General features: G+C 47.5%; 1 protein-coding gene across 1 annotated transcript in view; it reads left to right on the plus strand.

Moving 5' to 3' along the window:
• Positions 1-16,257, plus strand: part of LOC105448067 (Down syndrome cell adhesion molecule-like protein Dscam2) — an 80,817-nt gene that overhangs the window by 32,309 nt on the left and 32,251 nt on the right. The window contains exons 5-8 of the mRNA XM_011686430.1: positions 3,949-4,066; positions 9,422-9,665; positions 10,529-10,733; positions 15,725-16,021. Coding sequence (XP_011684732.1) covers positions 3,949-4,066; positions 9,422-9,665; positions 10,529-10,733; positions 15,725-16,021 — 864 coding nt within the window. The remainder of the gene's footprint in view (positions 1-3,948; positions 4,067-9,421; positions 9,666-10,528; positions 10,734-15,724; positions 16,022-16,257) is intronic.

The raw sequence follows: 16,257 nt of genomic DNA on the forward strand, positions 1-16,257 counted from the left end.
ATAGGAACGTCGTCACATCGCTTACGAAATTAAGTGGAACTTTAATCGCATCCGCACGAACGCGCGGGGAAAATCAAACCTTTTGTGCTTACCTTTCTTATCGCGGTAACGTCATCGCCATCGTCACACCGCCGCGAGACGTAACCGATCCGGTTACGTCGATTCCTCTGGGATCGTTACGGGTACGCATTATCCGTCTGTTGTTCTTATTTAATGTACCTACCCTATTGGAACTGAGATGTATATCTCGTATATAACCACGCGGAAAAATTGAAATAATGTTTATGCTGGAATATTGATCCCCCGTGCGCCTTTATCGGAGTATCCTCATTGCGAAGTCTCTCCTCGCTGTCCCTTCCGTTAGACGATATTCTGGATTTTCGAAGCTGCACGAGCGAGAAAGTTTGAAAAGTTTAAAACTAGGGGGGATCTGCCCGCGTGATATCGCAAATTTCGGGGAACGTGCGACTTATTTAAAGTTTCCCGTAGGTTTTCCGAACGGAGCCGTGATTTTATGCGTCTCGCTCACTTTCCGCTCTTACACTTCGGAGCAAAATTCATCGTGTTGCGTGTTCGCGAAAACCGCCGCTTTTCTCTCTCTCTCTCTCTCTCTCTTTCCCCAATAGATCGCGCGCGCACCCCGAATAATAATAACGTCGATTAATTAATACGACTATTGCAAATTTCGGCAAGCTTCATCATACCGCGATTAAATAAACTCTGTGTTGTTGAAAGAGTCCCTCTCCCCTCCCCCCTCGCCCCTGTCCCTCCCGGCCCGATCGGAAATTAACCCGCAATATGATACAATTTAACCGGGTACGTACACGGTTTGAAATCCATAATCAGCCGCGGCCCGCTTTGGTATATTTCTAATCACACAAATATTTCCAACAAACATCAATTAATTATCACCATAATTCGCTCGCGGGTTAATTACCTCGCGTATCATTCGACGGCTCGCCCGAATAAACGATATTCGCTGAAAGCCTAGCCAGCGATATATACACGCGCGGGATAAATATTTGTTCAAAGCGAACGCGGAACGGAAGGGGGGGGGGGGAACGAATGGAATTGACCTAGAAAAAAATGTCACATCGACCGCTAATTCGGAGATAGTTCGGAGCCCCTTCGACATTTCCGTGTTCTGTACTCGCGCAAAACAAAATAATATCAATTGTAATAACAATTATCCGTCACATCAATATAATTATTCATGAAATAATATGATATTGCACAATAATATAACAATGAAACAATTTAAATTGCAGCGTATCATCGGTAATGACAATCGAACGGTGCTTTATAATTTGACGTTATCCTTGAGAGATGCGAGCAGAACGGGTCGCGGAAATGAGCGGGGGAGGGGAGGGGGGGGAGGAACGGAGCGCGGGGAGAGGAACCGATAGCCGTTTGTGTGCAGCCGCATAATCAGGCAAGAAAAACCGATCCGACGTGCCCGAGCAAGAATATCTCGGTGGACGTTAAAAAATTCACGGGTTTCAATTTTCCAGAAACGTACGCGCGCGTTCGCGCTCGTGCACTCGTAATAAAGCCGGCCTCCGTCGGAGGAGGCGGAGGAGGTGGTGAGAAGGGGGAAAGGGACGATCCGGGCCCCGCCGCGTCGGATATCTTCCGCCGTAAGATAGAAATTTATGCTAAGCGCACTTAGGTAGTTAATAACTTAATAATGAAGTTCGGAGGAGAGAAATTTGATCGTTTGCATATTTCGACGCGCGCGCGCACGCGTACGCGCGCGCCTTCGGACCTTCGTCGGTATATATCCCCTAAATTAACCAAAATCTCTCGATGTACCAGTAGTTTTCGCGGAGTAATGAGGAAACTTTTCGGCGCATTATCCGCGAGCGTGTAAATCCCAGCAGGAGGCCCGGTGCGGTCCAACATCATTTAGCGCGAGCCGCCGGTGTACAAAGTTAACGTTTATCGCGCAATTTCGAGGAAACGAAATAACGATCGCGAAACGATTCCGGCGGACATTCGATTCGACGATAAATGAGCGGTGTCGTAGAGGAAAGAGGGAGATGTGAACATTAGATCTGTTCAATTAATTATAGATTTCGAATTTTTTATAAGTCAATGAACGTTAACGTTAAATTTCCGAAAGGACGTCATCGAATTTCGGAATCGCGGCTGCAGGATTAAATTTATTATTCCATTTAATTCTGTCTGCTCGCGAGTTTTTACTTGCTCCGGAGATCGGATTGTATTATATCGCATTGTATTATAGATTGATCAATATAACTTCTTTCTTTTCAGTAAATTGAAGAACCGTAATTTTTCGAAATTGCACTGATCAAAATGTTAAGTGTAACGTTGATTAATTAACACTGGCACGCATTGTTATCTTTCGCATTGACGTTTGCTATTAATTTTAATCACATTGTGAAACGAAGCGCACGAGGTAACGCGTGCCCGCGCGTGCACGCGCACACATCGCATATGGCTACCGTGTACGAACGTGTGTCCCACGTAAACGATAGAGGTTTTTGTCGCGACGTACAAGAGGTTTGTATATGAATGCTCCCGGCGAGTATTCCGCCGCCGTAATCCAGCGCATTAATTCCCCGTTAAATGTAACAGCACGTATGTGCGACACACTGTCCACACATCATTTGATCGCGAAATAACACACGTGCCGAAGAGGAGGGCACTTGAGTATCTATGGACGAATCAATAAACCAACGCTGCATTTTCGCACCGCAGATATGCGCCGAGGGGATAGATTCGAGTGGCTCGATTTTAACATAGCCACGCGAAATAAAAATACCTACATTCGTAATTAAACAAATGGAATAACTGCAGTAACGGCCGTGATACGCCACGCGCGCGCGCTGTATAATTGACGTGTGTATGTGTGTCGTTAGCCGGCGTGCATACCCTCATTTTTGCCGGGCGAACCCGGGCGTAACCCCGATACGGATACGTTTAATTAATTATGAATTTCCATGCGCCGTGTAAGAAAATCTGGAAATTTCGAGCGGGGGAGCGAAATTGCAGCAGCCGAAAGTATGCCGGGCGCGAATTAGGAACGCGAGCGATTTACGCGGCGATACACAGCGTTTTGGTAGAGCGATGCGGGTTAGCGAGGGGGAAATATTGTAACCGTATGCAAAAACTTAATTAACAGATGCGATTTAATTTCTATTTTTTGAATTTATGTTACTTTTGCGATTTCATTTACGCGAATACAGCGGCGACCGCAATTCGTATTATAATGCGCGTGCATTGCATACACGATCTTCCTTTAGACGTACCGTTTTTAATATACCTCGCAGCGCAGACTGATGCGGTTTCGAAAAGAAAAAAAAAGGAAAACAAAAAAGAGAAAATGTTGCAAAATTTCCGTTAATGCGCGGACGTACGCGAGCGTAGTCTCGCTCCCAAGAGTTCCATGTCCGACGTTGCCCGTTCGTGCCGCGCGGAACGTAATTTTTCCGACGTTTTTGATAGCGCGTGATGTAATTTCAAATTCTCGCCAAAGCGCGGAGATATATCGTCGTTATCTAACGTGGTTCCGCTTCATGGTGCGCCGTGTCGTAAGATGTGGCGTTATCTGCGACCATAACTCCCCATTAAACGTCGCGCTGGATGCGTGCGCGGAGTCCTGGCCCCCCTTTTTTTTCTTTTCTTTTCGCTTCCTCCGCCCCTCCGTGTTCCGTTCTTCCTTCCTCTCCTCCTCTTCTCTCCTCCATCTCTCACTCGCCCGAGAGATCCCGCATTTCCTTTCCTCCCCGCGGACAGTAACGATTTATGAACATATTTTCCGCGTATCACACGGCAAACTTGCCCCCCCCCTCCCTCCCCCCGGAATCGATCCCCCGAACAAGCGGCGGCGGCGGCGGCGGCGAGCGAACCAATGGCGTTCCCGCGATTTAATCTTCGATTTTACGCTATAATTGAATTTACGCGCGGGTGTGTTTCCGCTTTCAGAAATTCGGGGCTCCATGCCGCCTATAATAAACGAGAAGTTGGTGTACATGTCGGCCCGTCTCAAGGACACCGTCGTGATCCCCTGCGTGGCCTACGCCAATCCCACCCCGACCAACAGGTAAGGGTTTTTTTTTCCGATACACATAATCATGAACTGTATGTACTTATTAATATTACTGCAGGATTAATAAATTATTAATTATGTAGATTTGTTTAATACTGCTTATATATTAATGTTATAGATCAATAAATTATGTTTAATTCTCAATTAAATTTATATTATTAACGAATTTGTATAACCGGGGATATAGACGGTAGTCTCTTTCTCTCTCTCTCTCTTCGCGTATATACGTACCCCGGATCTCTCCGGAGGTTCGGAGCAGCGAAATCGTCCCCCGTCGTCCGGGGGCTATCCTCGTAGCCTGTGGTATTACCAATTTCGTAATTCCGCCCATAATTAGATTTTAAATAGCATTTTTCTCGCCGACCTCGTTCCTCGCGCGTCTCTCGTTCCTCTCTTCTCTTATCCGCCCTCCTCGAGGTGAAGGGAGAGGAGAGGAAGGGGAAGGGGAGAGGGGCGGGAGGCTTGCGTTACGCTCAGATACGCAATTAAACGGTAAGCAGGCATTTACTTTCTGCCGTGGCCCCGGCGCGATGCTGTTAAGTAATCTGCATACAAAGTATGGTACGCTGCGCTTGAATTAAAGGCGATGCTTGAAGATTAACCGGGCGCACTCCGTGCGCGCGAACGTCACACACGTCGCGAATGCGGAGATAGCGGCGCGGTCACGGAATCCATATATAACGGGCGGACGTCCCGGTGTGAATGGCAGTTAATAATGAAGAGCCACCGCGACGTACACGATAAATATTGACGATCCGATATTAGAACGAAACTGAGCGAGACGTATAGATCGGGTTTCAATCGCGCTTCCGATTTCGTCACGCTCGAGAACGACGTGTAAAATCAACCGCGCTAGTGAAATCCGCCTTGTGCTTCGTCGGTGCTGCACCACGCAGACAAGAAACGCAACTTTTCCACGAGAAGAAGCTTCGTTAATACAGTTTTTCGACGCGAGACATTAAAGAAGGCGAAGGCGAAGGCGAGTGTAAGTTAATTGGATAAAAATTTGTATAAAAGTCCGTTACCTTTGTTAGGAAGTCAAACTCGGCGGCGGGAGGAAACAAGGCTAAAACTCATTATCTAAAATAATACGTGTTACTGTGAATCAAACGCGCGTACGTTTAACAATGTTACGCTCCACGCTCTGTCCCGTCGTCGCGCGTTGCCGCGCCCCGACAGCGCCGTGGCGGGTGATGAGACTGATGAGGAAATTGGAATCTTTGTGCAAACAGACGGAACACGCGCGCGGTCGCGGACGCGATGCTCATTCGCGCTACTGTAAGAGACGCAAGCGCATCCCGCGTGTGTCTCTATTTTCCTTATATTAATGCTAATTTTAAACATAGATCCGCGGACGGAATATTCCGCGCGATATGAGTTCTACGCGCGCGGGAAAACGCCCACGGTCGGGAGTTCATCGACACTGTGATGCGCGCGGACTCCTCGCCAAAAGGCCGGACGAAGGCGGGAAGGTGAACCGAGGAGGAGGTGTACGAGAAAACAGTTTCGGAGCGGAGGATTTTCTTCTTCTCCGGTGCGCGCTCGCTCGTTCTCTCTCCCCGAGTATTAAATATTACGTTAACTCTCACGAGATACACCATATCCTTTTTCCGCTCGGCGCGTTATACCCACCCACGCGCTCGCTTGGATGTATTACATTTATCCCCGGCGGTGGAACGAGGTAAGAACGGTAAACGGGATAGCTTACGTACGTGTTCATCGGGACCGCGCGACTCACGTCGATGTAACACACCCGCGCCGGAGTAGCGCGACGAGAGGCGCTCTACGAAACTTGTTGCGTGGTGGGGGGAGCGTGTTATATTACAGCGGATTACGCGATTAGCAACTAGTTTGGTCCCATCATTGATGCCGCGAGCACCGTGCAAGGGGGATCGGGCGCGGTAATCAAACTCCGGGGTCGAATGGAAACACACGGTTATCCCTGCCGTGTCGTGGCGGCTAGACGCGTTTAAATAATTACGAGCGAGAATCGAACCGAGAGGGCGAACCACGCGCTATATAGGAACGCTTAAGAATCTTAAAGAGTCAGCGCTGCGTCACTCTTGCTTTATCGTCCGGATTTCGAAGGGAATTCCTCTTCGCTTCCTCTCTTTCTCTCTTACTTTCTCTCTTTTAGATCCCCCCGATCGATCTCGCCCTCGCGCCGAAAATGTAAAATGAAAATTTCAAACGTCGCCGGCAGAACATATCGATGGAACTTTGATCGTAAAATTTGTAGAATCGACGCCGGGTATAGAGCGACGCGGAGATTCGGGCTCGTGTGTACACGCGCACGCGTGCGTGTGATGTACACTGCATGCGCGCGCGCGCGCGCGCGTGTGCAACGCGTGCACATATAGAGCCGCCAATCTACGTGGGCGCGACGATAGTAGTCGGGGGGATGAACGAAGATAGTCGGAAGATATATAGACGTCGGGAGGGCTGTATGGGTAGCGCAAACAAACCGACCGCTGATTACAGAGACTGCTTCTGACAGCCCATCAAATATTCCGCATTTACGTATACGTCGACGTCACTGAGTATTCCATGCTTGTGTTCATCAACCGCTCGCGTTTCCCTCTCACCTCCTCTCTCTCTCTCTCTCGCTCGCCCGCCGTCCTCTTCTTCCACGTCGGCTCCCTCCTGCTCTTCTAGTCGTCTCTTTCGCAGGTTGATTTAGTCGACGGAAGAGAGCCCCCGAAGGGGGAGAAGAGGAAAGCTAGAGAAGCTGGAGATAGGGATAAGGGATATAGAAAAGGAGAGAGGAGGAAGAGAGAGAGAGAGAGAGAGACGGAGAAGAAGAAGAAGAGAAAGCTGAAGCGAGTGAAGAGAACGAGAGCAGACGAGAGAAGGCGAAGACGGAGAGAGGAAGAGAGTTTGAGGGTTCGTCGCGGCGCGGAGGCGCTCCCATCTCTCCGGGTTCCCTCGCACTCGAGCATCTCCGTATCCCATCTCCTACCCTCGCCAATTTCCCTCCGTAAATTCGATTATCTATAGGTATACGCCTCATCCCTGTGGCCTCCACTTCTGCCTCGGTGCCGCCGACGCGGCCGCCATCTCCGCCTCTATCCTCTTTGGTCTTCTCCTCATCGCCGTCATCCTCGTCCTCGTCATCATCCTCGTGCTCGTCCTCATCTTCATCGTCGTCGTCGTCGTCGTTGGCCTTTCACGTCTCCTCCCGGATGCGGAGTAAGCAAGACTCGGACCACTACGCTTTAGCGGATTTCTAAACCACATGGGGCCGATCATCGCGTAAAAGCGAGAGAGAGAGAGAGAGAGAGAGAGAGAGAGAGAGAGAGAGAGAGAGAGAGAGAGGGAGTGTGTATGTATGAGAGAGATGAAGAGACTAAATCGAGGAGTTATTCTGCGCGCGCGAGAGGGGCGATGCCGGGGCTAATGGCGCGTTACGAGCAATCGCGGAAAGATGAACTGGCTCCATTCGAGCCCGATAAACTTCCCGCAGGGCGATAAGGGATCTCGAATTGGGATCGATTTAGATGTCGACGGTATTCAGATTAGCGGCATTCGATTTGTATAATGAGTAATCTAATTTAATTAGACTAATTTATTTGAAATATTGAAAGGGTTTTGCATATTAATCGATTAATACGGAGACGTTAATCGACGTAACTTCGTATCATTAAAGTCATTGACGTTTTACCTTTTATGCTTTTTAACTCATTTCAAATGTTGTTTAATCGAGATATGGCATATTTAATTAAAATATACTTTTAGATTTGAGTTCCATTTTTACATATTTAAAAACAAGTTTTGCATTATTAAAGAAACAACGTATTTTTAACTCATTTAATTAGAGCGCGGAGTGCGTATGTTTGAAATGTATGTTTGAAATATATTCGCTTAATATTAAAAATTCATGTCAATCCGGTTATACAAATACATATGCAAGTTCGTTAAATGGTCGACGCGAGCAGATTCGGATCGCAAAAATGGCTGCAGCTTGAAATTTTCATTAGTGACTCCGTCGGCGGCACTGACGGGATTGATAAGATGATATAGGGGGTGAGAGGAGGGGGACGAAAAATATCACCGTCGAGATTTATATACTTCCCGTTGAAGAGCGCGCGAGATCCTCTTCCCTACATAAAATCTATCTCTTGCGCGTAAGCTCAATAATGTAAATAATATGCAAATAAGGATAATGCCAATAAATCTCTTTAATGTCGCTTAATTCCGCGAATTAATCGTAAAGAGATAGACCATTTTGTTCCCGGATTGACATGTTCTTGCGCGGACGTCGGCGCGCATTTCGCGTCGTACTGACCACCGATAAGGTCAAAGGTCGCGCGTGCTCGCCAAGGATCGATTGGATTATCCTGTTTGCCGAGGCTGGCTTAAATCGAGACACAGAGCGCCGCGCCGCGCCGGGGCGCCCCGAATTTTCAATTAAGATGAACACCCGAGAGAGATGGAGCCGGCGAAGTTATGCGTGATCTCGCTTTCTCGTGATATTCCCCTGGAAGATCGATTCTCCAACGGCGAGGAGTTGCGTTGTATACTCGCATAGTTATGCCAATAGCGTTTACAGCGTGCGCGCGCGCGAGGATTTTCCGAAGGCAAAAATCCTCCCGGCGTTATCGCGGAACGTCAGAGACAGGAGCTGAGCGTAGGAGAGCGAGGTGCGGGAGGAGGAAAGGTCGTTTGAATTCAGTTTCGGTCGATTCGTAAAAATTCACCCATTGTGCTTTAAACACTCCGGTCGGCGCGGCGCGCGACCGTCTGAATAATCGCGCGCCGACGGAATATCATTAAAATGCATGTTCTTGAAAAGTGAACGTTTTGAAAGCGCGCCAGGGCGTATCTCGCGCGCCGCTCGTCGGTATTCACACGTGTGGTACACACGCAGGAGCAGAAATATCGGGGAATATAGCCCCGGCGCCGCGGTGCAGGGCGGGTTACAATAGCGCGGGGGAGATGCATTCGGTCTTTCCCGATGAAACAATAGTTATTTTGTGGTAAGCGTGTGCGGCGGGGAGATACGAGTTTCGGACCGGCAACCGGCGGCGGCGCATACATGAACGCAAGTACGTTTTCGCGATCTCGTCGGTTAGGTAACTACAATAATAATATCGTCGCTTTGACGAGCGCGGGAAATGGTGTAATTTGCATATACGCATTTCTGTTGAGAACGCGCGCACGTGAGAGTCGCGAGCGCGCGGTGCGAATGCCGGAGTTTCCGCGAGTGTCTGCTTACACAGAGCTCGACTCTCTCCACTCGTGCGAATGTCCGGTAATGACGCGTCCTCGCAAGTGGAATCGAATCGAATTGGAAATACGCGCTGTACGTACGGAGAATCCTTGTATCTGTGCTTTTTCTCTCTGCCGTAGATGGTACTACAACAGGAATCAGCGGGAGGAACCGATCGAGGAGTCGTCGGGTCATTACATAGTGCGCGACGGCTCCCTGATCATCCAGAGCGTCGAGGAGAACGACGCCGGCTCCTACATGTGCACCGCTAGCAATTCCGAGGGCAGCGAAACTTTGGAGATCAGATTAACGGTGTCTGCGCCGCTGAGCGTGCACGTGCAACCGGCGATACAGACGGTCGACCTCGGGAAATCCGCCTATCTGGTAATCAATCACCATCGATACCGATTTATCCGGAAATAAATAAGGAGCCTGTCACTTGGAACGTAGCTATAATAGCGTAGGAACAACGTTTGGAGTGAGGGAGGAATGGTATTTCGAGAAATCCCGGATGTCGCGAGTAGAGTGTAAAAATGAATGAATACCATTAGAGCCTCCTAAATTCGATATTCATAGTCGGTTCTTACATTTAAGACCGTCTTAAGATATTTAAGTACAGTCTTAAGATGTCGTAAGCCAATCAAAGCCGTATTAGCATCTTAAGACATTACTTGGGACAGGTCTTACTTAGGTCTTTAAAGAACTATGAATATCGGCCCTGGATAACTTTAGACGATCTATAACTTGCGTCAGATTTTTTGTTGTTAAGAGTTGAATTTCATTGTGTTGTGTCTTTCGACGTATTATAATTTTTCAAACTATACTTCTCGTATTATGAATAGTCAATAATAGAATAGGTAAATTACAGAACGTCCGGAGTCTTTAAACGTTTTAAGTTTAAGAATACAAAAACGGCCGACAGATCGCTTGCAAATATCGAGCATTGTTATGAATATTTACCGCGGCGTTTTCAGCCGTCTGTAAATACCGTAAAGCGCTGTCGATGACGCGGGAAATGAATCTGTACGTGCCGGAAATTAATGCCGGCCGCGGTGCCGGGTGTGTGATTCGAATACATTTTCAGGAATATAGAGATCTGATTTTTCTCAAGAAGAGAGAACCCGAGTTTGCGGGTTTCGGAGAGACGAGAGGCGCGTTATTCTCTCTCTCGTTTCCGCGCGGCGCCGCGCCGGGCGGGTCCCTTTCTTGATTCTCATCAGTTTCTTCCGTCTAAACTCCTTTTGCAGACGTGCACCGCAAGTGGATTTCCGCAAGCGGCACTCTATTGGCTGAAGGACGGTCAGCCATTGAGAACGGGCGCCCGGGTGAGGACCGTCTCCAGCGAGCGTATTTCCGTGACGTCGGTCGCGAGGGAGGACCGCGGCATGTACCAGTGCTTCGTGCGGAACGAGTACGAAATGGCTCAAGGAATTGCGGAATTGCGCTTAGGGGGTAAGGCATTCTGGCTTCGCGTTCCGGATGTACAATAGTATATGTCGCGGCGCCTTAACATTTGGAAAGGCAAGCCCATAGTTATCATGCCATCACCCGGAAACTCGAAAATCTTAGAATTGTTGTGAAAGCAGCAATCTCTCCTTCTCTCTCTTTCGGTGTCGGAATATAATTAACATATTCATCTGTATTTTACGACAGAATTGTATTCCAAAATGACAGAATTATTACTCCAAAATTCTTCGTATAAATTCGCAAAATAGTGCACAATCGCTATTAGAATAATAAAACATTTTTTAATGACTGCCAATCGCCCTCCTCTGAGAATCGAGTTATTTTTATCGCGATGAAATCTTATATGTAGTTTAATTCTTTTAAATTTCTATAACATTACATTTTATAATGCTACAATTATTTGTCGAACTGGATAAGAGAAAGACCCTTGTTTACCGAGCCATCAGATTGAATGTTTTACCGTTAATACCGTTACTACTGTTAGAAACCCTTCTCCCATACGATCCGCGGCTCGCGTGCCATTTTATCGTAACGCATTCTCCATCAGGAGGCAGCACGGCTTCCCTGCAGGCTACGTGCCATTTTTGCGGGGAAGTGCCCTCATCGCTCTTCCGATTGTGCTTTACGGAGCGTGCTCCCATCTGTGGAACGATAATCGCGGTCTCGGTTTCGATTAACTCCGATTGAGTTTCGTTTGCAGCGGCTACAGCAGCAACAGCAGCAGCAAACGTATGCCAAATTGCATTACTTGACTTTAACAATTATTTTCTGTTACTTTATTTGGCAGCTTATAGCAACGCTAATTCTTACTTCATTTTGGAATTACATAAATTATAGATCATATCATCATATTAATCATATTATTTTAAATTATATAAATTATTTTATGTTTAATATAATATTTATAGTAATAAATTACGTCGTTTTTATCGAGATAAAGAATGTTGTTTAACGGTTTGAGAATGCGTATTTAACAATTCTCGTTCGCGCGTTTATTACGGGGCAAAAAAAAAAGAGAGTTTCGGACGAGCGATCGCGTGTTTGGCGAACTTGATCAGAAACTTGGTTTGCTCGCGGTTTGAAAATGTTGGTTAACGGCTGCGGAACTCGGTACATGTGCGGAGGAGGGCTGCCTGTTTGCGCAGCGTTTCCCTCCGTAACGTATTTTCCATCGGCCGGTCGTTTCGCCGCGGGATACGTGCCATTTTTGTACGAAAATGGCCTCGTTTGCTCTCCCCCGTTCGCGAACCCCCTTCCCTCCCCTCCGATATGAGACCTTCCACCGACGCGCATCAATGTCCGATGGACAACCGCACGACTCGCGAATTTGCCCCGGAATATAATAAAAGCGATTTACGATAGGTTTCACCGATAACATCGCGACCGGAGCATCGGACGGATCACATGGGTAACATATGACACCCGGAACACGTCCGGTAACTTAGAGCGCCCGGTGTGTTTCATGTGAAAAAGCTCTCCCTCTGGTATTATCGCTGGAATTTTTCGCGGGAAAAAAAACCAAAGTACAATTTCGCGCACGATTTATATTCACGCTCATTAATACCTATATAGATGATCCATTCTGTCGTATGAAATTCCATTGCATTAATAATTATATATATGTAGCGGCTACTATTTGTAATTAAATGTTTAACAACACGCTCGGGTTTGTACTCGGCAAGACGGTACACTATTTTCAATTAGATTTCGAGACATAACTCTGGACGCCAGTCCCCTCTCGCACAAAGCTTTGAGTTTTTATTTTACACCACTTCCACCTTCGGGGCGAGAATATTGCTGCTGGCAAGGGAGTGCGCGCTGAGTTTCGTGCCCTGTTCTTACGAGCGATTTGTACATTTCTGGAAGTTCCTACGGGCTTTCGCGGCCATTAACCTTTATACGGCCGGCATTTGGTAACTTTTATGACCTTTGAAAGTTTAAATTTTCTTTCGAAATCGCTTATAGCCCGCGCGCGCGCCAAGGCGCTGCCGTTTCTCCCTTGTCGGAAACAAGCGTACCGATCCGGTATACGTACCGTGTACAGTCTGTTTCCTCCCCTTCCCCCCCCTCCCCCGCCGTAATCCGAGTTCGGATATCACGCGCGAGCTAAATTACTACTTTCCTCCTTCCTTCTTATCCCGGTTTTCTCTTACCTCTCCCAGTAATTTTACCACTGAATTTCTGCTCGGACGAAAATGTGTCCGACAAAGTATTCTATTAAATCCAAGTTTTCAGATGTTTTCAATCGATGTAAGCGATCCCGAAAATTCATAAATCAAAAGCACAAGGTCTCTGTATATTGACATTCAAATATTTGTTAATAATTGGCTCAGAAGAAGGTTGATCTATCGGCAAACATTATTTTCATACGAGAGATCATTTTTTTTCCTAATATCAGAAAAATAATTAACCATCGAAATTACATCGCGAGGGAATAGTTGTGCGCTAACTTGTGCGTAACGTCAACAAAATGTCGACGCGTGCAATAATCGCTTTTCGTACCCGCTCGTCGTAATGACGCTCTGGTCGACGCCGGTTTACGGGCGGGCGGCGGATAGAAAATTAGTAATTTACGTCGTCCAAAGTTCGAAGCCGGGTGCCTATTACCTTGTCATTAGGATTCTTCCCGTCTCCGCGATTTCTAAGCTGCCGTAGTATAGAGTGTACATTAGGTTGGGATCGCCCGCAGCACGATAGGATAGTTAGTACCTACTACTACTACCCCCTGGATTTGCATACGCTAACGAGATTCCTGCGGTTTTGCCGATGCTTTGCATGCTAGCCGCGCGCGATTTCGCGGAGCGGCGCGACCGACTACGTCTATTTATTATGCGTCATAGATACGTCGAGGAAGAGGAGGGAAGGGAGGACGGGAGATGAAAGCCCAGAGTCCGCGCGGGAACATCTCGGCGAATTTGCGAATTTTACCGGCGGTTTCTGCCCCCGAGTGGAATTATGCGAACGTGATATCTCGTCTGTTACGATTTTAATGGCATTCTCCCGTTTCGACGGAGAAAGAGAGAGAGAGAGAGAGAGAGAGAGTGAGTGAGTGAGAGATTTACTTTGCTGCACTTGGGAAACGCGCAACCTCCGAAGAATATATATCGCTCGTGCAAATCACGTTTTATCGGTGCCGTTTATCCGAAACCGCTCATTGGCAACTCGCGTAAACTTCAATCCGGAATGCGATCCTTCGTTACCAGCGAAATTTTTTTTGTTGCCAACGAGCGCAACTGTTTTTTTTTTCGGCAGTGACGTTTCTCGAAATTTGGAGAAAACAAGCGCCGACGCGGCGGCCAACTAATATTAATTAGAGCAAGCAAATCATATTAATCTTCATAATTACACTTCTCGGAAAAATATTCTTTTTTCAACATTATATGTATTATTTCGGACGCGAGATTACAGAGACCACGACAAGAACTGCCGCCGCTGCGGCAAAAACAGAGATGCACTATTTGCAAAATTATATCTGATGCGCGATAAATTATATCTGACATGCGATAATACCATTTAATCGTTTATCGAGACGCTCGCAAAAAGCGACCGATATTTTTCTCCCGCGCTGTTGTTGACTCCGCGAGTATATAGGTATATCGGGGAAGTAAATTGTGCTTAATGCTGTCAAGTTTTTATTCCGTCTTTATTTATACAACGAGAGAGATTTTTGCCGCGATAACGATATATATCATAATATACGCGCGTTAAAGCGCCGCGCGCCGCGGTCTTAAACGTTTAATTTACGATTCCTGAGGAACGTGGAAACGTAAGATTTCTTCTCGCGCGCGCGCGCTCGCGGCGAGAGCGCCGGAATAGCGAGACGGAATAATCAGTCGGCCTAATTGTTAATTTACTAATGGCAGCTCCGCGCTTTTAATTATACACGAGCTCCGCAAGCCTGATATTTGCACCGCCGCGCCGAGTTTTCAACTTTTAACTATCGAGTTAAACCTGCGCGCTATAAATAAATCGCGCGACTTTTTCCCGCGCCCTTCTTTCGCGCGTTTCGCCCGAACAGAAATTGTAATGAGGATGCGCAAAAGGGAGAGAGCGGGAGGGAAAGAATGTTGCATCCCCTTGCGGAATTTAAGTTGTACCGCGTCTCTCTCGGCGCGTTTTGTCGGCCTCGCCGCCGCAAAGAAGCTGAAATATCGTCCTTATCATAAATATTCATCAATATCGATATCAATAACGCCGACGGCGATGAAGGGATTCTCTCTCTCTCTCTCTCTCTCGCGCGCGCGCGCACGGATGAATACGAAAACTTTCATCCGCGGTAAAGTTGACGTTTTCTCACGGCCGGTATATATCCGCCCAACGCGCGAAGTTTACGAATTTATCATCGCGTCATTTTAGGAAACCCACGAAACGAGTGCCGCGTGCCACGAAAGCGGCGGGGAGCTTTATCTATTTATTTCGTCACGCCGTCCCCGGTCTCGCAATCCGTCACAACACAATTGTCGCCGCTATTTACCGAATTAATCATTTTAATGACAATGTTTTTCGCGCTTTCGACATTATTAATAAAGTATATCGTTCCGCGTATTATCGGGTTATTCGTCTCTATATTTAGACGATTTGTAGATAACTTCGCGGATCGATGGGATATTGCGATTGGCATAGTTTTTTTTTATTTGGATTATTTTTAAATGGCTTTTCACGATAGTCGACGAGAGAGAGATATCGTCAGGTCGCGAACTTAAATTCGTGATGGTTCGCTTTCACGTTCGACAATCGATTTGGACGTACGTATAAAAGAGAGGAACAAAAAAAAAAGAGCGCCTGAAATATATGGACGCGCACGGCTGTAGCGCCAGCGCGTTAGACACGGTGAAAAGGCGCGGCGGCCGAAGAGGGAGACGGCGGGGGAGGGAAGGGGCCCCAGGGACAAAAGAGGGGGGGGGGGCTGAGGGTACAGCATTTGGGAAACTTTGGGCTATGCGTAATCTCGCTCCTCCCGTTACGTCTGTTAACAGAGATCGCGCCGCAGCTGGTCTACAGGTTTATCGAGCAGACAATGCAGCCCACTCCATCGGTTTCTCTGAAATGCAGCGCCGCGGGTAATCCCACGCCGCAAATTTCCTGGCTGCTAGATGGATTTCCGCTTCCACAAAACGACAGGCTCCTGATTGGCCAATATGTGACCGTATACGGGGACGTAATATCGCACGTTAATATCACGTCGGTGAAGGCCGAAGACGGCGGCGAGTACGAGTGCATCGCCAGCAGCCGCGCCGGCGAGGCGAGGCACTCGGCGAGGCTCAATATCTACGGTGAGTCAGCGCGAAAGACAGCGGGAGTCAGCAGTCCGATATACGGTTTTTTTTTCCCGTAATTAGAGATATCGCGGGTGAGTCGCGATTATATATATAAAATCGGTTTCGCGGTATCTGGTGTTTCAACCTCGGCGTCATTTATTTATGTCGCGATCAAACGCCGCTATTTATTGAATATCGAATTTGCAGTTTAATCAAATCCAAAGGCGTCAAAAGAGTCTCTTTCTCTCGCG

This window comes from Wasmannia auropunctata, unplaced genomic scaffold (genome assembly GCF_000956235.1).
Source record: "Wasmannia auropunctata unplaced genomic scaffold, wasmannia.A_1.0 LD336090.1, whole genome shotgun sequence".
Classification (NCBI taxonomy): Eukaryota; Metazoa; Arthropoda; class Insecta; order Hymenoptera; family Formicidae; genus Wasmannia; species Wasmannia auropunctata.